Here is a 25,535-nt window from a genome sequence, read left to right on the forward strand (position 1 = left end):
AAATAAAAATCTACATAAATTGAAAAATCGTCTTAAATAATCGAGATCTCAATTTCAGTCACAATAATCGTGATTATTGTTTTTGCCACAATCGAGCAGCCCTACTTTAGCATATCCGGTCACATAATGATGACGTCATATTCAGTGGTCGTTGTGCATCATTTCAGGCCTCGTGGTCAACTGTCTGAACCGCTGAACAGAAGTGCCTGGCTTATTTTCTAAGTAAAATAAATATGTGCAATACGTTGTCAACATCAGTGAGTCTCTAAGTCTATTCTTTTTGTATGTTATATATGTTAAAATACGTGTAAATAGGTCGCTGATTAACACTTGCAATTTAGTGTTGTGATGGTTTTAAAAAAATTCTGAAGGTAGTAAAAAAAGTATTAAAAAGTAGTAAATTTTACTTAAGGATTGCTGTATATACCCTGATATTAGAAATCCACAGGCGACCAGCATGACTCCAGCCTCGCACGGGAGCCAGTCTGCCTTGCAGGTGGGATACCCCGGCCCAAGAAGCTAAGAAGAGCTCCTTGGACCGGGGTATGCAAACGTAACAGCCCCACCCTCAGCTCCACCTCTGCTCTGGGCCTGACCTGTGACATGGTCAAATGGTGGTGGTGGGAACGTCTCATTTGGGCACAAAAACTAATATGTCGAGCCTGTGGACATGAATTGTTCTGTATATATGTAGTTATGACCTGCGTCGCAATCACTGAGCGGGCCAGAATAATGGCCAGGCCAGCGGGAAATCCCCCGTTTCTCCTGACTGCCACTGCTACACAGGTGTCGTCATTGTGCTGAGTGCGTAACATCTGCAAACATGAAATAAAAAAATCCACCCATAGATATAGGAGGGCTTAGCAAGCCCCCCTAAAATGGACCCAACAACATGAGCGGTAGAGAGGGTCATATTTTAATCACATATGGCCACTGAAAGGTTTAAAATGGCATGATCCACTTCCTATAAAGGACACACGTACACACACGGCACAATACAGAAACCATTAGGGATTTCATGCTGGTTCTGCTGACAGTATAGCTTCTACTATTCACTCTCCCTATCGTATAGTAATTACTTGTAAGGCCACAGGCATCAGGATGCCCCTGGCTCCCCTCTGTCATTGAGCTTGTGCTCCACATAGCCCTTTAGCTTTGCTACCCAGTCTTAATCACCCCCTTAACAGAGCTGTCCCTCCCTTTCATTAAGCCACATATAATAACCTCCATCCATTAACTTCTCCAATTCCTCGCCATTACATCCCACTCCTCCGTCGTTCATTTCTCCCCCTCTTTGCTTCTCCTCTCTGCTCTTTTCTTCATCGAGGCTTCTGTGCAGTGCCACACCAGATCAGCTCAGCTACTAGGACTCCAGCTCAGCTTTAAGTAAAAGGCAGAGGAAGCACAAAGTATACAGGCTGCAAATGGGGCAGAGCTAAGGGAACACGATGCAGCACCACGGTTATTGAATATACATGGTTCTTTTGCAATCATGCATGTCCTTTGGTGCATGCTATCTAAGGACACATGGAGCTTCGCTCTCACTGCTGCCAACGTTTGCTGTTCCTTAAGTGCCTGCATCTATTTTGGTCTTGTCTCCATGGTTCCTGGCATGGCAGCATGCAAAACGCAGCCATGTCCACTGAATCTAGAACCAGAACGTACTAGGATCGGAGCGTCAAAGAGAAAAAGTGGGTGGAGTTGGCATGCTTGTGATGATAGCAGCTATGTGAGAAGCAGCTAGAATCCAATCAGTGAAGATCGCAAAGTCACGACCAGGAGTTAACCTTTCATGGCTCAAAGAGGAAGTATATATTAGGGATGCACATTGTCCAAAGTTGGGTTAACAGGTTTTTGTAGCCTTCCAGGGTCAACAGTCAATTAACCAAATCGTGTGTAGATAATCAGATCAAGTAAAACTGAAATATTCACAGTAAACACATGTATATATATATATATATATATATATATATGTGTGTTGTAGATATTTTACATTTTTGTTCTCCCTGTTCATCAGGGAGGGCAGCATCATCAGGGAGGGCAGCTTCATCAGGGAGGGCAGCATCTTAGCGGCTCCTGAAGTTGTGGAACCATTATTACACCATCCTGTTATTCCTCACTGTAGTCCTTTAGTCTCCAGAGGCCCGTTTTATTAATCACACCGTCTGTTCATCTGTGGAGAGAGGAGACCAGTTTGGTAGAGAGAAGCCTGCTCTCTGGAGTTTAGAGTACTTTCTGGCCTATTGATCCAGAGGCCAGCACAATCTCAGGAGAGTCTTGGTTCAGCAACTCTGCAGCCCACAAAGCTTTCAGACTTCAGCTGCGTGCTCCAGTCTTTCAGTGCAGCACTTTCAGCCAATCGTGTGAGTCGGTTAGATTCCTGTTAGCTGGGCAGCAGCTAACCCACAGCCTCCTATTATCTCCTGGCTGGATGTCTGCTCAGAACAAGGAGCTGACTTAAGTTATGGAATTCCCTTAAGAAACTTTAATAAAGCAATGAGAAACAGTCCTTGATTCAATCAAAAGGTTTTAATTCCAACATTACAAAATAAGAACGATGAATCCGTCGCAGAAAGACTGTCACAGCATCTCAGAAGTGAATCCTGCCCCACAGAAACCTCACACCCCTCCTGAACCCTCCTCCAAAGAAGAGAACAAAGGAGGGCCTCATGTGGTAAGGTGTTATCTAGGAAGGAAAAGGTAGGGGTGACATCAGCAAGGCGCCTCCTGCCCTTTAAAGCAGAAATCTGTAGAAACAGGTAGCTGTAGCTAACACCTATGGCTGTGGTAAACTCTGTCAGTCACCACAGGTGCTCTCTACTGAAAGTGTATTTACATATGTCATTTACCTTTTGCAGCAGGGACGTTCCCCAACAGGATGAAAAGGGCTAACGTCACCCCACTCCACTAAAGTGGAGACAGACATCTTTTCCAACTACAGACCATTATCTTTATTGACACAATTTTCTAAAGTTACTAGACAAACTATATGTTACTAGGTTGGACAGATTACTGATCAAAGAAAATATATGAAATGACAGTCAATGTGGTTTTAGAACCAATCATTCAACTTCCACGGCACTAATGGAATTAGCAGAAGAAATATCGAAAGCCATTGACAAAACGAACCATTTCATAAGTATTTTTATTGATCAAAAAAATGCATTCGATACAGTGGATGATGTAATTCTTATAAAACTTTGTAACTATGGCATGAAAGGGACAGCCCTAAAATGGATACCAAGTGTTTTAAATGACAGGAAACCATATGTTCAAATAAACAACACTAAATCGCATTTATGTAATATTACTCGACATTAGGCCCTAAACTATTATTTTTTATTTTTATAAATGATATTGTTGCTACATCTAATATATAAAAATGCACTTGTAGGGTTAAGGATTGGCTACATATGTAAGATGTGATATTCCATATAAATATGAAATATCAATCTGCTGGATCTTTGAATGTTTAATCAGAAGATTATAGTTTCTTTAACTTATTCAGGGACCATGAACACACCTCATACTAATTCAGACAGTCAAGTTTATAGTTTATAAATTAATTTATTTCTATTTTCCTAAACCAATGATTATACAAGACAAGGTATGAAGGAAATGATGGCATGGAAGCTAGATGTTTTAGCAAAACCTTTCTTAAGAATCTGAGAGTTTGTGGGGTTTGTGTGTAAAATATGTTTGGCTGTATGGTTTTATAAGCTAAACTTTATTTATAAAGCCATCCGATGCCAGTGTGCAGAGTCTACGATACCCTCGTGTGTGTCGCTCCCGGCGGTCCAAAGGAAAGCCGGCCTGAGTAGTGATGTCATCGGACATCAAGACCACGAGAACCCAAAGAGTCGTAGCTCCCTTTGAATTCAGCTTTCACCGGCCATGAGCTGCAACCAGGGTCTGCAGGTTAGACGTCTGCCTGAGGTGTCGGTGGCTCTTCAAGAGCCGTCGTGTCTGTAATCACTTGCAAGCGTTGCAGAGAGGCTTAGACCTTGAGGTCAAAAGATAGGATGTTCCAAATGCTTGCTCACCGGTTTGGCCGGACTAGAAGGCAGCTGGAAACTTGAATTAGATCTGGAAACAATTGTGATTTATCACCTGCCTTATTTAAAAGCGTGTACAAATCAGAATTTCACACGTTTGAAGGAAGAATGACCAAAATACCTCAGAAGGTCACGTCTTCCCTCAGCGACTAAGCAGTTTATTCTCAGAGTGAAGTGAATGCTAAACATTAATAATAACATTATTATAATGATGTATGAGTGTACTGATAGATTAACTTGTCAAATCAACCAATACTGATCTGGTGTAGTCAAAGATCTGAAATGGACAATGTCAGGAATATTATTCATTTTAACACATCCTATTTTGTATTTGAACATCTTGTTATTTCAACGCATTTGATCAGTTCAACCTCTAAGTTGTAAAGTCATTTATGAACTTTAAGGAAGATGAACTTTATTCAGAGTGAAGATGCAGGAGTCTCACTTCTGCATGACACCTTGGCTGAAGATGTTATGTCTTCCCTGTATGGTAACAAGGTCTGCTGTTTGTGTCTGCAAATTAAAAGTTACTTTCTGGTCTTTTTGACGTAAATTTGACCTTTGATCCACCACACACTTTATTTGCAGATGACAAAACGTTTTATTATTCAGGAGATAATGTTGAACAAATGATAGAAGTGGTGCAAACAGAGATGAAAAAAAATTGGTAATACTAATTTAAATAATGTAACTATTAAATATAGATCACATTAATATTAAAAGAGTGAAAGAAGTAGGGCTGCAGCTATCGAATATTTTTGTAATCGAGTCATGGAAGTGTGCGTGTGTGTGTGTGTGGGGTGGGGGGTTGGGCGGGGGCATGCCCCCCCCCCAAATGTACGTCCATGAATGGAGTACTCTAATAAATGAGCCTTTTGTGTTTGTAAACCCTCATATCAAACAGCATGTTATAAAACATGAAAGACCTCTTAAAATGAACAAGCAGTTGCCAGTTATTCTTCAAGTTTTATTCAAAATTAGTTTTCAAACCTTCAGCTCTTCAACTTTACTTCACAGTAAACAAACGCCTGAGCAACACATGAGTAAACAACCTGAGCCCGTTTTCCCCTCGTGTGAGAATCTGCGAGCCCGGCGAGCCAGACAGAAACTAGGAGGATAACTGTTGGAGTAGCGCTGCGAGCGGCTGCGGCCCAAACAGAACCAGAACCGCTCACGGCGCACGCGCAAACATGGCTCACCAGCTGTTTCCCTACTAACACACGTCCGTTTTAATTTCTACACTTTTTCTCACACACAGTAACGAGGATTGTCGAGAAAGCATGTTTGCCGTGGTTATGTCCAATTATACTGATCACAAAACATTTATTTACTGTTTTTGTTTCCCTCCATAAATACCCGCGTCCTCCTGCAGCGATCCGAGGGACAACAACATCAATAACAACACAGTAAAAAGTCCGACATGTTGTGTAAAAACTGCTATTTTTTAGCATGTCAGCTGAAACTGAGCGCTACAAACGAAAAAGTCGCACCGTGTTCTCAGAATGTATAGCGGACCTCCGAGTCCGCTTGCAGAAGTGACTTGTGGCTGTTTCCTGGTCAGGTGCTGCAGCATGGAGGACGTGGTGTTGTGGTAGGATAAATCCATTTTACAGTATTTACACTGGACTACGTTTTCCACCTCATGACGTGAAGAATGGTCCCACACCTTTGGCATTTTCTGTCTTTTTTGCACTCCACCAGGTCCACGCTGTCCGCCATGGCCAGTGGCGGCTGGTGAAAAATATTTTTGGTGGGGCTGTGCTATTTTTTTTTGTTTAAACAAACTTGTGCTTTCTGAGCTTTGTGCACAACTTCACTATTTCGTGAATTAAGCACAGCTCTTTTATTTCCTGTCTTACATCGTTGGACAAACTGATTAATCCAGGTGTGTCTGACTATCGGCACGCTGCCTTGCGGACCAAGGTTGAAAAATACTGCATTAAACTGCACATAAAATAACACGACCATATATGGTCCACATCCACATTACTGTTTGTGAAACTAACATACTGGAGAATGTCATCACAATAATATTAAATAAACAAGTATGTACCTGATCTTACTGTTGGTGAAGCTCTGGATGACCCCTGTGATGGAGACAGAGTCAATGTTCCTCTTCTGCAGCTGGTTGAACAGCATGTCCACATGTGGCATGATCTTGTGACACAATGCCAGCAGAAAGCCCAAATCTTCTTCCTCCAGCATTCTCACAAAGCCTCCTGCCTCTCTCTCAGTGACTGGATCAAAGTCATCCGAGTCTCTGATCATCTGGAAACATCTGAGGAGGTCATCCTTGTGCTCATACACTGTGTTGACATCTCTCTCTTGGACAAAATGTGCCGGTTCTGATCCACTTCTTCATTGTGTTTCTTCACTGCAAGCCTGTGCTCGTCTCTAGCTGCATGGCTATGTTAGCTCTGCCTAGCATAGCTAGCTTCACCGTGTTGTCCATGTGCGCCCGGGATGACTCATGTTTCTTCACCTTCTCAGAAAAATGTTTCATGTCTGTAACTCCTGACTCATCCTTGCCTCATCTGTCCCAGCCGTTTTGAATAACAAACACGGAAAGCAAAATAACGCATTAGCGTGATTGCATCCAGCTAGCCACTGCTTCCTGGTGTACCAATTTCGGGAGAAGCCTCATGTGTACAGTTTACCTCTCTCCTTCTCCTGCTGGCTTATCTTTACGTCGGACTGATCTGGTCCAAGCTCTTTGACATTAAGTTTTTCCACCATAGTTCTCCTCTCGAACGGATACTGGAGAAGAGACCGAACTGAATTCAGTGGCTGCTGAGATCCGGTATCCGTGCTGGTTGTAGGCTCATTGTCTATTACATCTGCGTCACGACCAAAAACATGCTGGAGTAGTCGAGACTCTGCCGAGTTCTACCGAACACCAACGAAAGCCTTCGGCGGTAGCTCTATTGCCCATCATGCATCTGAATCGACGTCAACGCTGATTGGATACATTCCCATTCCTACCGTTTGATTTTCTTGTCAGCAATTGGCCGGCTGCTTCCGTGCTGTTTGGGCGATTGAAACACAGCCTACAGCCTTTCTGTCGCCTCCACCGCTCGGCAGAGAGCTTCTCACCAATATATATATATATATACATATATATGTATATATATACATATATATGTATATATATACATATATATATATATAATTTGTTTTTGTTACAAAACACACAATTAACTTAAAATATGTGATTATTGTTCATTTTATTTATTTATTTTTTTAAATAGAAGTTAAAAACACTGGGGAAAACTGGGAGGGCGGCGCCCTATCGCCCTCTACTGGCCAGCCGCCACTGGCCATGACTTAAGAGAAAGTTAAGTTACATTCGCTACTCGCGTGTGCATTCAGTGTGTACGTGGGTCACTTATTTCAGTCCGGGTGAAACATGATCCCGGGCGATTGCAAAGCCATGAATTAATTAAACATGAATTAAACGAATCCTCGAAGCAGAGAATTTGACTCGAGGCATTTTTGCACTCGAATTATTCGAGGTACTCGAGGAATCGTTTCAGCCCGAGGAAAGAAGTAGCATTTTTGTGAGTCATCATCGATGAAAAAATGTCTTATTTTGGAAGCCACATATAAACAGTGTCAAATCTAAAATAGCAAATTTTGTTGCTTCCAACTTCCAGTTGACCGGAATCCAAGACTCATGATTGGCTGATCAGACATAGCCTGTCATTGGCTCTTTGGAAAGGAAGCTAGAATAATGATAAAATGTTTTGTACTTGTAGACTTGGGTTTTGTAACTGTAGACTGAGATGTGAGTTTTGAGAGTTGTGATTTGAAACTTGTACATCGATTGTTTTCTGCAAGTTATAAAATGAAAGTTTCACGTTACTTACCAAATGTTACGTGTTACAAGTTACAAATTGGAAGTTACAGTTACAAAACATGTTACAGGTTACAAAGCTTGGTACAAGTTACATGTAATATTATCCCAATCCTAGTTCATTACATACATTGTGGGCTGTGAAAAGTAAGAACACTCTACGACACACCTATGCCACCGTGGACATGTCATCCTCCACTCTTATCTCCACCAGACACGAGAGCTTCTGATCAGAAAAGCATGGTGCAGATTTTTACTGCGCAGGACTGCATTGCTGAAACGGAGTCAACGAGCGCAGTATAGGAACATGATGGCAGAACTGTTACAGCGTGGTTTGAAACCAGCTTGGTGGTATCTATTTCGATACCACCACATTGATCCTAGTTGATGAGCAGCGTTGACAAAAGCACCAAAGCATGTTGAGGAAAATCCCAGATCTGGTGCTGTGTGAAGGCTGGGTGGATGGGTAGACCTTGGCCTTGTTTAGAGCTACTTCTGCAGAGCTGATTAATGCCCCCTCTACTATTTCGGGTGACTAATTATTTGTGTTTTGTGTAGATGATATAAGCTGTTTGTCCATAATCAGTTCACTGTTACCATTTTCCTGGTATGGGCCACATACATGCATACATGCTAATAATAATAATAACAACTAATTAATCGCACAATTTTCTGCATTTGAATGTGATTAACTCATTCACTGCCAGCCGTTTCCTGATCAGTAAAGCCCTTCGCTGCCAGCATTTTTCAGCATTTTTACTGTTTTTTAAGAGTCACAGAATGCTGCGCGCTACGATGATGTCATCAGCAAAACTACCTAAACAAAGCGGAGACTCACCTCCTTCATCGAGAAGAATCGAGCGTTATCCGTTCTTTCATAATCCGTTGTTGAATTGTGATCGGCAGAAGCTTTTCCGGTTCACGCCTCACTTTTTTTACAGCAGCGGCCCAAAACGATCTCCTCGCACACGGAGACAGGAAAATGCATGATTGCAGCCAAAAATGGGTTTGGGGTATTTTTCATGAGCAAATAACAATATCACATGGTAAAAAGCTTCCAACGTGGATTTTCCATGTTATGGCCTCTTTAAGATATTGTAAGACAACAGTATCAAGTGGAAAATAAAGAAGATCAGAAAAATAGCTGAAAACTTGACTGGAAATACAGATTCAGACACTCCCAACCTGAAATCACCTTTGCATTGTGTTTAAAACAATCTTTGTGTAAATAATTGTATTCCTCCAGCTGTTAACTCACCGACAGACTTGCATACAATTTATTTTCTAAGCCTAGAAGAGGTTGTCGCATCCAAGCTGTTGAGTCTTAGCAGAGATGGTCCTTCACAGGCCTGAGGTGAGGACCAGGTGGTGTCAAATGTTTGTTCTGATGTGTCCCTCCTCCAATGTTGAACACGTCCGACTTGGTTGTCACGTAACTATTGTCACTGGTTGCCATGGTAACAGTCTAGTTGTGAGAGTGTGTGAGAAAACAAACAGCTTCCTCTAGTCGTTTGTGTTTTCTCAGTCTGTATGTTGGTGAGGTCTTGCCACACTGAAGCTGACACCACTAGTGAACAGAAGATTGATGCTCTGCCGCATTTGTGCGCTAGTGGTAAGCGCTCACTTTTCTCTGACACTGTAAGTGGGGTATGGGGTTAAAGGAGATGTCCGTGGAGCTTTGCTGGAGTTTGTTTGTAAGCAGCTATTCCAACTACAAAAGAGCTGTAGTGGTAGAATCAGTGGAGGAGGATCCTTGTTCCATTCCGAATGGAATTCCTGCAGCTTGGGAAAAGACATGATAAATGAAAAATGACCTGCACTTGTATAGTACCTGTCAGGGTCAGAGGACTCGAAAGCACTTTACAGTGCAGTGTATCATTCATCCATTCACACGCTGATGGTAATGAGCTACGATGTAGCCACAGCTGCCCTGGGGCGCACTGACAGAGGCGAGGCTGCCGAGCACAGGCGCCACCAGTCCCTCCGACCACCACCAGCAGGCAAAGTGGGTTAAGTGTCTTGCCCAAGGACACAACAGCAGAATTCTCTGTCCGGAGCCGGGATCGAACCTTTGGACAACCCGCTCTGCCTCCTGAGCTACTCCTGCCCCAGTGATAACCCTAAACCAGTGTTTCCCAATTCCAGTCCTCAGGACCCCTGCTCCTTGTGTTTTCCAAGTTACCCTTTCAAACACCAGTGTTTCCCTGCTGCCACACACCTGACTTAAATGAATAAAAGATTAACAGGTGTCTGCAGCACTTGATGTCCTCCTGAAACAGTGACATGGAAAACATGCAGAGCAGGGGATCCTGAGGACCAGCGTTTAAACCAACCAATGGTCGGGATGAGAGAAATGCTGAGCTCTTTTGTTGGAGTGAGATGATTTGCTGACTGTCCTTACCAAAGGCTTTGGCTTGGATGAAGAACACAGAGCATCAAGTCATGGCGCAGCACCACAGTTGAACCTATGTTACCCCCAAATTCCACTACCTCCGCTCCGCCCCCGCCTTCCGCAGCCGCTCGCTTCCGAACTCAATTTTTACTGGTACCCGCTCTACAACGGCTCCGCTCCGGTGCGGAGACCTGAGGTGCGCAAACAGGCATGCGCGGGATTTTCGAGATCTTGCGATACAGTCCGAGCAATAAACGCGGAAGTTAGATCCAAACACCCGTTGTGTGGGAGAAGCATCGAAATGAACAGTTTAACCTGCCCATCATTTGTGTTGAGAGATCAGCAGTGTTTGGATCAACAAAGTGTGACTACTTTGATAGTGGAAACTGTATTTATGGCTTATTTTTGTGCATTTAAACTTCAGCCGTCATTGATAGTTGTTAAAAGTTGTTAAACCTGTGCATATGAAACAAAAACGCCTTTTGTTTATCGATTTATTGTGAAATAACTGAAGTTGTGCTTGCTCCTTTTCCTGTTGGGCCGTTGTGATTTCTGTCCATTTACTGCGGAGGTGCTCCGGCGTCCGGCAAAAATAGGATCGATTCTATTTTTGCCGGACGCCGGAACAGAGGGCGGCGCACTGTGCTGCACTGCCGGAGCACGGCCGCAGTAGTGGAATTGCTCTGATTGACTACAACGGGACCGATTTTGCTCCGGCGTTCGTGTCGGAGCGGAGCGGAACGGAGGTAGTGGAATTTGGGGGTCAGGGAAACTGTATTAGCTACTGGCACAGTAAAGAGCTAACAGCTGTAAAGCAGGCGGAGACCTTCCCTTAGGGCACCTACCCATCCTAGAGAACTTTTACCCCCTTTCATCACTGGCAATGAGTGACGAGGTAATAAATTAGAATAGTGTTTATTGATCCCATAGTGGGGAATTTCACCTGCTACAGCCGCACATACACTTAGATAAAGGGAAGAAGAAAAATGATTAGATTACAGGTAAACACACAAAGGCAATAAGCTATTATTGTAACCTTCAACCACTAAAAACAACAAATAAAAAGCAAACTTTGGTTCCAGAACTATGCAGCATAATGGACACAGTCAATTTATGTAAATCAGGTATTGCACAAGTATTGAAAACATAATAAATATTGCATTGGTGTTGTTGTGTAACAGGATAATGCCAGTACCAGTCAAACTGAGGAGTTCTACACTCTTACTGAGGTGGGGATGAATGACCTACGGTTGTTTTATATCTGGGGTGCCAGTCTGTCTCTGAAGGAGCTGTCCATGGACTCCACAGTGGACTGCAGTGGGTGGGAGGGGTTTTCCAAGATGGAGGTCATCTTTTCTAGCATCCTCCTCTCATACACAACCTTAACTGAATCTAGTTGGCAGCCCAGAACAGAGCAAGCTCTGTTAACTAGCTTGTTCAGTCTCTTGATGTCTCGGTCAGAGCTGCCTGAAGCCCAACAGACCACAGCAGAGTGGATAACAGAGCCAACCACTGAGTGATTAGATCTTAGCAGATGGGAATTAACTCTAAAGGACCTCAGCCTCCTCAGCAGAGCTCTCTGTTGGCTCCGTTAACTCACTCGCTGCTTTTAACCGTAAGCTAAGACTCGGGCATCAGGAAGAAAACTAAGACCAAGCTCATTCTATAGGCTGCGATACAAACTCAATCACCCAATCACAAAATCACTCATAATTAGTTTCCCCCAATCACAAAACCATGCGTAAATAGTTGCTAGGTGTTGACAGGGAAAACTTTCTGCTTCAGGAAGTGTGCTTGATGCAGCCTCCAGGTGGACAAAGTCATGAAGGACACCCGCTGGATTAGAAAACCCTCTAATGTTCCCCTGTGGGTTATTTTGAGGCTTAGCATAGATAAACTATGGCTTTTGGTCATGACGACTTTCTTGTAAGTATATGTATATAATGTAAGTATATGTATATAATGTAAGTATATGTATATAATGTAAGTATATGTATATAATGTAAATATTTGTATATAATTTTATGGCTTGCTAAACTGATCCTGTCTTCTGCTGGACATTTATGGAAGTAGCAGAGGTAGACAGAAAGTGTGGAACGCCATTTTCAGCATAACAGTAAGTTTTCCTGAGACACGCCTTGCATTTTGATGCAAAAAAAATACAATTTAACAGTTGTTTGCTACATTTGGCCTTTTTTGTGTTTTACTCACAGCCGATAGTTTAAAGGGACATTATGGAAGTGTGACAGCCAAAACATGTATAGAAATAATAAATGTCTTCTTCATACATTCTCCTGCAATGCCCTGGTCCTGTAGAATGAGCCCTGGCATTTTTACTGTGATTGCCTGTTTTTCTGTAAAATCACAGAAAAAGAGAGATGCTCGGGTCGAGCAGGCTGCTTCATGCGCGTTCACGCTCAGGCATCGCCCGTAGCATTTGCTATCCGTAGCTTTAGCAGCAGAGAGAGAGGCAGTGCCACTTTGTCGCTGTTCCTAACGCCTAGTGACAAAGCTAGCTACATTTCTGAGGACCCTTAGCTACTTTCTGTAGAACTTTCTTCTAGATATTTCCTGCAAATTAGCAACAAAACAGCCATTTTCACTCCGAACCGTTCTTTGGTTTGACGTTGTTTCAGCTGTCATCAAGGATATAAATGTTACAGATGCTATGAATGTTACTAGATGGTAGCTCACCTTGTAAGATGTCTGATTCCCATTCAGTAAGATCTGGGTTCGACTTTTGGTGGAACCATAGTTTATTTAGTTTCTTTTTTACATTAATGGTATATTTTTTTACAGTAAGACGCCCAAATTTTTATTTGAGACTCGCTGAACGGCATTGAATTCACAGATAAAAAAGATGTGGGTTCAACTTTCATTTTGGAACAATTTTTCAAGCAAGGGAAGGGAATGATCTGAGCATGCAGGAGGACTGACCCATCATAAACCTTTGTCGGCTGTGCTGAAGAGAAAGGTACAGAACCACATTATTTAATTAATTAGCTACGCATTCTCCTGTCCTCCGGGCCACACACACACACACACACACACACACACACACACACACACACACACACACACAGGACTGTCTCAGCTATTTTCGTTAAGGAGTGTGCACGTACAGCATGCGCGCCTCGTGCACGAGCCTACTATTGAAGCTGCCGTTACGCTTTTGGCCTGAGGGGGCAATCGTGAGCATAAAAATTCAAAACTCCGTAAAGTCCCTTTAATTCTGAGTGCTGAAAATGGATAGTTACAAATGTTTGTGTCACGTGGTGAGCCAGGAGGAGGTTAGGACCCAAAGATGCAGAGATTCCAGATGACACAGGGTTGGTAGAAATAACGTAAAATCCTTTATTAAAGAATAAGTCCAAAAAAGGCAGGGACCCAAAACCAAAAATCAAAAAGTCCCAATAACAAAACCTAGAGATATCCAAAAACAAAGAAACCTCGGTGGGTGGACTGCTGGCGGTTGTGAGTGGGGCCTCTTGGAGGTCTTGGCGGTGGCCATGGGTTACTGCTCGGCGGCTGCATTGCCCCTTGGCGGGTCTGGGTGGGGGCCTGGGGGCTTGGGGTGTGGGGGTGACCGGCCCCGTGGGGAATCTGGGCGGGACCTTGGGGGTCGGGTCCTGACATGTATGCTGCCGTGGAGAAGGCAGGAACATGCAGCAGTGCCTGACTTGGGTTCAGGGGCCTCGGGTAGACCTTGGCTCCTCTGCTGTCCCATCACAGGGGAGGGGGAAATCCAGGAGGGGGAGGACCCAACCTTATCTGGATGTCCCATGTCTTTTATAGTCCGTAAGTTGTGCAAATGCAGGGGTGGGCGTAGATATTCTGCTGGGGTGGGGCTGGGTTGGTGCCCTCGGACTCCGTGAGGCTCTGTAATGCTGCTGCTTTGGGCCCTGGCAGGATGGGCTGGGGTCTCCGTGCTCTGGGTGGCATTTTGACACAGAGGTGCCTATTGGGGCCAGTGGGGGAGCTGGCTCCCTGGAGGGCTAAGCCCAACCAGCCATTCCTCCCCATCCCCGCATATTTCTCTCCTTCTGCTCCCTCACATCATCACACAAACATGCACATAGGACTTTGGGGGGTGGGCAAGTCAGGGAGTGTGGGTATGGACTCCATTTCCGCATTCCTGTGGCAACCTGCCCCCCAATTTTATTTGCACCTTATACACTTCCACTGACGACATTCCACGCAAACACACACTTAGGGCCTTGGGAGTGAGCACATTCAACGGCACTTGGCAGGGGGATTTCTCAGCCTCCTCCCGGGTGCCGGTGCCCACTTCCAATTTTAAACTGCACTTAGACACAGAGGGCTGTGGGTGCAAGTGGGTTGGTGCGGTGGCATCAGCTGGCATAGGCCAGACGATGCCCGCACTGCCCGCTCACCACAGCCATGGAATACACCTCATCAGCACTCACTGTCACCATATTGGAGCAGGCGGAGGGAGACTAGGGGTCTTAGCACACCTTTGTTGTTGCTAGGCTTCCTGGGGCTGGAGGCTAGGAGGGAGATCTGGCCGTCTGGGGTGGTGGGTTGCTGTGCTCAGCGTTGGGCGGGGGAGCCTGGTCATCAGCACCCCAGCAGAAAGGGTCAAACTCTGGGAACTGGTAATGGTTGTAACTAGTGGTGTGCATCTCTACCTGCCTAACGATTGGATTTGAGTCTGAAATGCATCACGATTCTTCACACAAAAATGTTCATTACTTAATAAAAGCAGAAGAATAGTTTTCAATTTCTTTTTGATTTCGAAATCCCTGAAAAACAGAACATTCATCTATTCACTATAGTGAGCAATAATGTTTAAAGTGTGCTGCCTATAATTACTTAAATAATATAAGAAATAATGTTTTCGGTAGAGCAGCTTTAAGATAGAATATTACTGAACTTAAAAATAGTAAACAAATACTGTGTTAAGTGATTCTTTCACATCCAGGATCCCAAAACCGAAATTAGCCCAGACATCCGACTTAAATATAACGGGTACATCTTTGATTACTGGTAATGTTGGCCCTGTATCTCTGTCCGCCTTTTCTGGTTTAAACTGGCGCTAGGGCAACGCAGCGCGCATGTCATTGCAACTCTGCCCCCAGAAGTAATTATAAAACCTCAAAACTTTCCATGCTTTCGTTCTTTTTTAAAACACAGAAACGGTTTTGTTACCTGTTATTGACGCTACGTTTCGCCGATGGCTGCCGGCTTCTTCAGGCTGACGCTGATGGTGGCGCGTCACTTCCTTCTCCGTTTATCTGAGAAGGAAGCCTGTCTGCCAGCTGTCTGCCGGCTTGTGGAGCTCTCGGGAGACCTCTGTGTTCCACCCGGTTCTCCCCAGCAGTCAACCCGGCGCATCTCTGACTCAGAAGCTCCGGTGTTGTGCACAGTTAACTCCGGTTGTAGCTAGGTAGTTACCTCCGTTTCTTAGCTCCCACCTCCACGTTAGCTTTGGGTTAGCTTTTAGCTACATCACTTCAGTTCAGCAGGTGTCGTCATTTAGTCCCAGCCTTACAGCCCCACCCTCAGCTCCACCTCTTTTCCCTTTTGTGGAATTGTCTGGGCTTGACGGAACCTGTGTTCCACAAAGATAAACAACCAATGATGAACAAGAGTCTGCTTCTAGACCTGCAGAAAAAGAAAAACGACATTCAACAACACAAAAGGAGCAAGCTATCACTGCGTCAACCTGATGAGGAAATATAAAATCAACATTGTTTAAATGAACAATCACACAACAGCACTTCTTCAATGTTAGTAAAAGCCATCTGTTCTTCTCCACCTCCTTCTTCATCTGAAACTGTTTCACTTTTGCTTTGGTATGCTCTTTTTTTTTGCTGTGTTAGAAACGTCTTTATGGTTAGGGTTAACCAGCATTTCAAGCCGTGGTTAATAGTCAAACTGGTTCATCCTTGCAACCCTAGTCCCAAATATGAGTGTTTCTATTCTCCAAACACAACCAAAACTACAATCTTACATTTTACATTTAAAATATTCATAAATTAAAATACAATAATACTTGATTTCTACTTTGTTCTAGAAGAGCATCTGGCCCTCACGGTGTCTGCTGGAAAAACTCCGGCCCTTGAACAAATTTAGTTGAAGACCCATGATCTAAGAGTTAGCCCATATCCGTGTGCAGCAGTTAAAGAGTTTCCACACAATTAAACCAGCTCACCAGTACCATCACACTACGATTAAAAACATATAACACTATCACAGGAAGTCAAGCTATGGAGATTAACTTGATTTCCTGGTGAGATTTTTCTTTTGCGGATTTCCATTTTTATCAATAAAAATTTTTGATGTCAGAGAGGATAAGCAACATAAACAACAAGAGCAAAAACAATGCACAAACATCAAACGGTGAAGTTTAAATCCATCCTGATCTTTATTAAATGTTATTATCTTGTAGGGCTCTGCAGTTCATCAGATTAATAATTCACTTTTGATCCCAAGCAATCACTAAAATAAAAGACATGAAAAGAATGAGTCGGGTTCCATTTTGTGAGCATACTTTTATTTGATCTTGCTTTCTAAATGTGGCACATTTCCTCTCCTTCAGAAAGCTAAGCCCCATGCACATGCCTGGTATGTTAAAGGTAATGCGAGCATTCTTATCTTCTGGGTGGATCAACTAAACCATTGATCTGCATAACTGTCAATCATTCTGGTGAAGCCGTTTCGCATGGCCGTTATGCGTGCTCGCTCTTAACTCGCTCCCCACAGACACCGCTCTTGCTAGTTTCCTGCTCACCTGGTTTGATCAAATTCAGCTTGCTATTTGGAGAAATACATTTCAGATTACAGCTAGAAGTAGCCAGTTCAAGGCTGGCAGCTACTTGTAAACACAGCGTGTTTTCCCTGAAAATCAGAAAAAAATGCTTGCATTACCTTTGAGAAAAATGTTAAGGTTCGCTAAATAAGGCCAAAAAGCAACACGTCAAGATTTCTGCCTCCATCATCCAAAATTATTCCATATCCCCCCTTGGGTTTTTTGTGGAGCTAAAACTCGCTCTCCATGCACGTGTGTACTTAACATGTTTTCATACACGTGTGTACTTAGCATGTTCTCACGCACAAATGTACTTAGCATGTTCTCATGCACATATGTACTTAGCATGTTCTCATGCACATATGTACTTAGCATGTTCTCATGCACGTATGTACTTAGCATGTTCTCATGCACATATGTACTTAGCATGTTCTCATGCACAAATGTACTTAGCATGTTCTCATGCACATATGTACTTAGCATGTTCTCATGCACGTATGTACTTAGCATGTTCTCGTGCACTGTATACTTAGCATGCTTTCATACACATGTGTACTTAGCATGTTCTCATGTACGAATCTACTTAGCATGTTCTCATGCACAAATGTACTTAGCATGTTCTCATGCACGTGTGTACTTAGCATGTTCTCATGCACGAATGTACTTAGCATCTTCTCATGCACGAATGTTCTTAGCATGTTCTCATGCACGTGTGTACTTAGCATGTTCTCATTCGTGTGTGTACTTAGCATGTTCTCATGCACGAATGTACTTAGCATCTTCTCATGCACGAATGTTCTTAGCATGTTCTCATGCACGTGTGTACTTAGCATGTTCTCATGTACGTGTGTTCTCAGCATGTTTTCATGCACGAATGTACTTAGCATGTTCTCATGCATGTATTTACTTAGCATATTTTCATGCACATGTGTACTTAGCATGTTCTCATGTACGTGTGTTCTCAGCATGTTTTCATGCACGAGTGTAGTTATGTTCTCATGCACATGTGTACTTAGCATGTTCTCATGCACGTGTGCACTTAGTATGTTCTCTTGCACGTGTGTACTAAACATGTTCTCATTCATGAGTGTACTTTGCTTCAGGGGTGTCAAATTACCACATTAATTGTGATTACATATCATATTACAGCCATACTTAGTGTAGTTTTAAAAAATTGTGTTAGTCTAATAATCTTTAATCTATAACTTGTGTGCATACTGGCTTCTGTTGTAGTGGGGTTGGCAAGGTGAGATATAAAAAATACATATGAGTGTTTGGTCTTATGAATGGGAATTTTGCATTCCATAAATGCCCCGTGCGTGGTCTCTGCCACTAATAAAATCTGTTTTCATTTAAAACTACCAATAATAAAAGAAAGTGAACTCAGATCTTGAAAAATACTCCAGTGTACTCTGCAGAGAGTCCATGCTCAGGCTGCCACTTCATGTTCTTATTTTGAAGGGCTAGTCTGTTTTCACCTGAAGAGTAAATGTCATCGCAAAGTGTTTCTAAACTCAAGGAATTATTCTGTTAATTAATCATGATTCTCTTATCCATAACTGAGCAGTGCTTCTGTTTTTCCACTCTGGCGCTAACTCAGGATCTGTTTCTGTTCTCTAGGACCCAGGGTGACGTGTAGAGCCATCCACAGAGGAAATAACCTCAACTGATCCAACTGCTTACCTCTGCTTTGCCACCCGATAGAGAACCAATCAGCCACCCGCCACCCCCCCCCACCCCCACCCCCCACCTCAGCTCCCCCAGATCATCCCCTAAATCCTCCAGTTGCCTCCCTTTCCTCCACTGGTCCACCTCTTTCTGAGTCTACCTAAAGGTCTGAGTCCATGGCAGTGCCTAGTGCCAACGAGTTTCACTGGCAGAGCCTGGCACGACTGTCCAGTGGGCGTGTCTACCACACTTTGTGTGAGGTGGGGGGGCAGATGTACCTGCTTGGGGGCTGTGATTCAGCAGGAAGGCCATGCCCTGGGTTGGAGCTCTATTCTCCCGAGGTATGTAACAACAAGGTTACCCGTGTTTCTCTGTCATGTTTCCAGGAATGAGCTTGCTGTGGCATGAAGCCATGAGTGTAAACTGGGTTGTACTGGTCTCTGTTTGTGGGTACTATGGGAACTGATGTTTTCACAGTTTTTTAAGCTGAAACTTTCAAATTTCTGAAACTCCGGGCCACCGTACCCCGTTCGGGTTAAACACTACGGCGTAGATTTTAGGACATCCTCAGATGTCAGACTTCTGCTGAAACAGCAGGTATCATTAGAAGCCACATCAGGTCTCAGATAAATGAGAAGCTTGTTGCACTTGGTGCTGATAAACATATAAAACTAACCAGTGAAATGTTTTTGGCTGATAAGTACACTAAAAGCAACATATTTTCAGAATAAACAACAATTGTAAGGTTTTTGTTTGAGCACCCTTCTTTAATTTGGAACAGGTGAAAACAAGTTACTCGCGTTGTACTTTTCACATTCATTGTTCTTCTGATTGAAGAGTCACAAGCTGCGTATCCAGATTTAACCCTCTGGAGGCAGACGTTGCAGATTAGCAACGCTAAAACCTACCTACCTGGTTACTCCACACACGTGTTTCATGAGCATTTTTTAGCTCAGAAGTTCGCCTGAAGGACTCAGTTGTTCGTCCTTTTATCAAAACTTATTTTGAGCCTGAGACGGTTAACCGCAGATACAAAATACCAGTAAAATAATATTTTAGCTGTTGCCATGTTTTAACAAACTTATCTTCCCGAGATCTCTTTTTGCAGGAGAACCCTTGGCGTCCATAACAAGTGTGTTCTATACATTAGAACTAAGACTTCCTCCCAGTTTACAATGAGTATGTAAGTGGCACCCTGCGACAGATACACGGTTACATCTCAACCTCTGCTGCTCATCAATTCTTACCGAGAGTGTTTGATTTGAGATGTTTGAACAAGGAAAAGATAACGTATCCAGTGTGATCTTTTCCTAATGAAATTACCTAATGATACTCACAGCAGGTTCTGAAACCCCCAGAGACACCCTAACGGGTCTATGGAGAACGGTGATGTGCCTGCTGTGGATGCCATGGCCCTCCTAGAAAAAATGAAAAGAAGAGGTGCATTTTAGGTCAGGTTTAATGAACGCCTACTGGAAAATTCCTTAAAAGTGTGGTTAAATGAAAATACTTTTATTTTATTATTATTTCTGAAAATCAGTCACTCTGAGTTTTTCATGCAGGCTGAACATGAAAATGGTCTCCTACACCTATCTCCTGCATCAGCTTCTGATGGAAAACAGACGGGGAAACTCTGGAATTAGAAAAGCCTGACAGATCTACGTCACACTGACACCAACATTCATGGACTCACCCATTTGGACTCACAACAAGGAAGGCTGTTGGTTTAGTGTCCGGCAACTGGTAGAGGACATCTTGGCTAGTAGAAGCTAACCATTAGCATTACCAACACCACCACACTCAGAACTCTAGACTTGTGTCATTTGTGGAGATAAAACATCCATGTTGCAAGTCAGCAGTAGAGTGTCACGATTTGGTGTAGGAGGATGTTTAGGACCCAAAATGCAGAGAACCAGATGAACCAGGCAGGAGGTAGATGATGAAAATAAATCCTTTATTTACAGGGTATCCGCGGGTCCTTAAAAAGTCTTAAAAAGTCTTAAATTAGCTTTTCAAAATTTAAGGCCTTAAAAGTCCTTAAAAATGACAAATAATCCTTAAATACAGTTTCCAAAGGTCTTAAATTACCAAAGACCCAATAAACAAGATTCTTTTATTCTATAAAATGTTCAAGAATTTATAGTTAGTGTTCAGCTTTTTTTGTGTGTGATATTGGCGTAAGCGGAAACGTACACATTCAGTTGGTTGTGGAAGGGGGGGGGGGGGGGCTATTTTTAGATGAGCACATTAGCTGGTTAAGCTAGTGGGAGCTTGCGCCATGGGGAAGTGCAAGTTTAATGTTAACTGGATGGCTAATCCCACGTTCACGACATGGTTAGCGCCGGTTCCGGGCAATAACTGCGAGGCCCGCTGTACTCTGTGCAAAAAGCTCTTTAAACTCGGTTCCATGGGAGTTAAAGCTGTGGAGTCGCATATGCACAGCGAGAAGCACAGAGCCGCAGCCAAAACCCGCGAACAGACGAATGCAATTTCTCAGTTCTGCACCGTGTCACCAGTTTCCCCGGCTTCAGAATCTCCGAACTCAGCAGCGACCGCATCAGCATCGGACCTCAGGGGGATTTTTGGATCCACTGCAACTCTTCAGGCAGAGGTACTGTGGTGCCTGCACAGCGTAACAAGACACCAATCCTACAGCGCTAATGAGGGAGTCGGAGATATATTTAGAGCTATGTTTCCCGACTCAGAAATTGCTAAAAACTTTACGTGTGGTAAAGACAAAACAGCATATGTAGTCAAATTTGGTTTGGCTCCCCACATCATCAAACTCCTTATGGCCGATGTCAACAGAGGCAGTTTTACTTTGATGTTTGATGAAACCCTCAACCAGATGACCAATACAAAGCAAATGGATCTGCATGTTCGCTACTGGAAAGAGGATCGAGTCCAGTCCAGGTACCTAGGATCACAGTTCATGGGCCATGGAACAGCTAAGGATTTACTACACCACTTTAAAGTAAGTAACAAGCCAACACTAGTAAAACACATGTAGCCAATGTTGTCAGAAAATTATGGGTAATTATTGCAATTGTGTTGCTGTAATCCATAAATGGGAATACATTTTATTTTTCAACTAGATTTTTTTTATTTGAAAAAAACAATTCAATAATATGACTTTTTCAGTGGAGCAGTTCAAAGTTTTTCCTGTTTTGATACATTACCCAGCCTAAAGCTCAGTTTTTTCCTCAGGAATGCTCTCAGCAGCTGGATTTGAAAAAGCTGCTTTCAGTCTCCATGGATGGGCCCAATGTAAACTGGAAGTTTTTGGAGTTGCTTCAAGAAGGACTGCGTGAGCAGTATGAGGGGAGACAGCTGATTGTGGTTGGGAGCTGTGGCCTTCACACTCTACATAATGTCTGCAAAAGTGGTTTCTCTATGTGGCAGCTAGAGAGAGTTTTGAAAGCCATGCATGTTCTCTTCCATAATGTGCCAGCTAGGAGAGAGGACTTCATAACTTTGACAGCTTCTGCAAAGTTTCCACTTGCATTCTGTAGCCACCGATGGCTTGAAAACTTACCAGTAGCAGAGAGAGCCTTGGAGATGTGGGCATCTTTGACCATGTACCTGGATGCAGTCCGAATGAGGAAGCTACCAAATCCAGGAACTGCATCTTTTGACACACTTGAAACTGCTCAGAAAGACCCCCTTATCCTTGCAAAGCTACATTTCTACATTGCTGTTACCAGGACTTTCGCTCCTTTCTTGACAAGATATCAAACTGATGAACCAGTGATGCCATTCTTGGCCACAGACTTGGCAGAGTTGATGAAGGTAATAACATCCTAACACCAGACAGTTTGATGTTGCAAATTTATGTTGATTTGTATAATTCTGTATGCTTGTCAACATATTTATGCATACACTGTCCTCTTTTTACTGTTTTACATTTGAAAATGAATAATAGTCACATATGATTTAAAAAATATATGTGTGTATATTTGTGATGTGTTTAGATTTGTCAAAAAAAATTGACCCATTTTGTTTTTGTTTTTCTCAGAGTGTGCTAAGGCGTTTGTCAAGAGAGAAATCCTGAAGGATATCAGTCCACTGCAGCTGGTCAAACTGGATGTCGGTGACAAGAATAACTGGGTCCCCCTGCAAGATGGCACCCTAGGTTTGGGTGCAGAGTCAGTTCTTAAGGTAATGTTCCACCTTTAACCCTCCCACTATCCTAATGGGTGTGACCCCGTGAGGAAAGTTGACCATTGAGCAGGATTGATGGTTTATCCCTTAAGGTCCACGTGGCAGGGGTGAGGTGGTGCTCACTCCTCACCCCTGCCACGTGGACCCAAGGGATAAACCATCAACCCTGCTCAATGGTCAACTTTCCTCACGGGGTCACACCCATTAGGATAGTGGGAGGGTTAACTCAATAGTGATGAATATTGTTGGCTGTTATAATGGGTAACTTGGTCTTATTACATTCCATTCTGTCAGGAACTTCAGCAACAAAAAAAGATAGGGGAGCGTACTGTCCTGGAGTTCAGGAAAGACTGCATCAAGATGCTGTCCACCATCATTCAGAAAGTGCAAGACAAGAGTCCATTAAAGTACCCCCCTGTTAGGCAGGTTGCCTGTTTGGATCCCAGGAGGATGTATTCTGACCCAGACTGGTGCCAGAAAAACATGACTAACCTGGTGCAGAGGTTTCTGCAAAACCAGCAGTTATCAGGAGGTGTCTCTGCTGGTAGGAGAGAATACAGCAGTTCAGTGTGTTCATGTAAAAATATATGAAGAAAATTAATTTTGCAGATACATGTTAAATATATCAGACATAAGGTGCAATCAGTCTCACAAAAACTCTTGCTTGCAGCTTTAATGTATACAATCAAAATACATTAAGTCATTTTTTATCACTGTGTTTTTTTGCAGGTGATGTAATTGTCCAGCAGTTTACTGAAGTCTTATCAGTTGGAGCGAGAAGTGAGACCTTTCTCTCCTACAGACCCACAGAGTGTAGACTGGATGTATTTCTCAATGGCGTCCTGAGCCAATGCTATCAGGAGCTATTGGAGTTTAGCAAGAAACTACTACTTCTGTCCCATGGACAAGCAACAGTGGAGAGAGGATTCTCTGTAAACAAAGAGGTGGAGACCTACAATATGCAGGAAGACACAATGATTGCTCAGCGACTGGTCTGTGATTATGTCACTGTCTATGGGGGGGTCTTCAATGTTCCTATGTCAAAGGAGCTACTTGCGTCGGCTGCATCAGCAAGGTCCAGATACAGAGTGCATCTAGATGAGCAAAAGAGGAAGAAAATCACTGATCGCGAGGCACAGAAGCGAAATCTGCAGAAGAAGCCATTGAGGAGCTTAGGAAAAAGAAGCAAATTCTGCTGCAGGTGTCCAACAGCCTACATAGAGATGCTGATAAACTTGCAGAAGATGCTGAAGGGAAGAGTGGAGGCCTGATGGCCCAGCTCATCACAAAGTCAAACACGCTGAGGAAGAGATACAGAGAAAAATGTATGAACTAGAACAGGTGGAAACTGAACTGAAGACCAAGACTGAAGATCTCAGATCTATTCCATAACTGAGAAAAGAGAAGGACCATTTACTTATATTTAGTATTCAATACATGGTACTTGTATTCATTTTACACGTTCATGTAAACTCAGTTTATTTAAATACGAATATTCACAGTATTTAACTCAGAGTTGTTAGTACTGCATTTTGTTTTTGGAAAATATATGCACAGATTCTCTTATCTCGATGTTTGTGTTATTTTTCATCACTTTCAGTTCCAATAAAGGTTTGGCCAGAACTATTTGTAAGGTCGTACTCGTCACATTATGTTTTTAAGTCTTGGATGTAAGGTCTTAAATTTGGTCAAAGTGGCCTTAAAAAAAGGTCTTAAAAAGTCTTAAATTTGGCTCCCTTAACCCTGCAGATACCCTGTATTTAGGAGTAATCCAAAGGCAGGGAGCCAAAAACCAAATCATCTAAACTGAGTAAATAACAACACTAGAGGACTAGAGACACTGGAAACACTAGAAGCTAGGAACAGGAACAAGACTGACAAGAACTACAGACAAACATTAATGGACCGACAAGAACACAGAGACAGACAGGGCTTAAATACACTGGGAGGAGCAATCAGGGAAACAGGAAGCAGGTGTGTGGGGTGAGCTGCTGGAGGGAAGGCAGGTGACACTAATCAACTCAATGGGGAAAACAGAAACAGAGGATGGCAAATACCTTAACACAAAACTAAACAATTTCCTAAAGACAGAGGGAAGGACTCGCACAAACTAGCTGGAGGAGGACATAGGACATACACACACTGAGCTGGGGACAACGAGGCTGGAGCTGACCTGGGAGGAAACAGTGAAAAAGATAACATCAGACACTAAACTGACACACAGAAAAAGGACACAAGAGGGCGCCAAAGGGCTACAACATAAGACACATAACAGGGATGCAGACAAGGACACATGAGGGGCCATGAGGGACTCTAGAGAGGGATGGAGGACACCAGGAGGCACATAAAGGAGGGGGCAGATGCAGACCATGACATAGAGCTCCATTGCTGTTATCCAATTTAAGGCGTAATGCCCAAGTATCAGGAAATAAGACTGTTTTCTCTGCACAGTGGATGTTTTATCTTCATAAATAACAAGCCAGGAGGAGTTCTGCTATGTGGTGGTGTTGCCAATGCCAACAGTTAGCTTCTACTAGCCCAGGGGTCAGCAACCCATGGCTTTGGAGCTGCATGCAACTCTTTCATCCATCTGATGTGGCTCTCTGTGCTTGTAAAATAATGAATTAATGTTTA

General features: G+C 43.2%; 2 protein-coding genes across 6 annotated transcripts in view; both read left to right on the plus strand.

Annotated features, from left to right (window-relative positions):
- The window catches only part of klhdc8a (kelch domain containing 8A), a 103,398-nt gene that overhangs the window by 19,836 nt on the left and 58,027 nt on the right, over positions 1-25,535 (plus strand). For 3 of the 4 annotated variants that reach the window (XR_011520192.1, XR_011520191.1, XM_070549813.1), the window contains exon 2: positions 18,693-19,081. The exons of the other annotated variant lie outside the window; for it this stretch is intronic. Coding sequence is in view for 1 of the 3 variants with exons in the window: in XM_070549813.1 (XP_070405914.1) it covers positions 18,917-19,081 (165 nt within the window). In the remaining 2 variants the exon portion in view is untranslated. The remainder of the gene's footprint in view (positions 1-18,692; positions 19,082-25,535) is intronic. 4 annotated transcript variants of the gene reach the window in all.
- On the plus strand, positions 19,090-22,893 carry LOC129160897 (uncharacterized). 2 transcript variants are annotated; one of them, XM_070549814.1, is made up of 2 exons: positions 19,090-22,529; positions 22,756-22,893. In XM_070549814.1, exons 1-2 carry the CDS (start codon positions 21,993-21,995, stop codon positions 22,789-22,791), a joined length of 573 nt encoding a protein of 190 aa, XP_070405915.1. In that variant the 5' UTR covers positions 19,090-21,992; the 3' UTR covers positions 22,792-22,893. Both variants share the same exon structure in this region; 1 of them encodes a protein (XP_070405915.1).

The sequence above is a fragment of the Nothobranchius furzeri genome, chromosome 3 (assembly GCF_043380555.1).
Source record: "Nothobranchius furzeri strain GRZ-AD chromosome 3, NfurGRZ-RIMD1, whole genome shotgun sequence".
NCBI lineage: Eukaryota > Metazoa > Chordata > Actinopteri > Cyprinodontiformes > Nothobranchiidae > Nothobranchius > Nothobranchius furzeri.

Bases quoted from the DNA above. Each gene is read 5' to 3' on its own strand.
- LOC129160897 (XM_070549814.1), top strand. From the start codon at position 21,993: ATGGATGGGCCCAATGTAAACTGGAAGTTTTTGGAGTTGCTTCAAGAA. The intron at 22,530-22,755 runs GTAATAACATCC...TGTTTTTCTCAG, and splicing joins ACTTGGCAGAGTTGATGAAG to AGTGTGCTAAGGCGTTTGTC.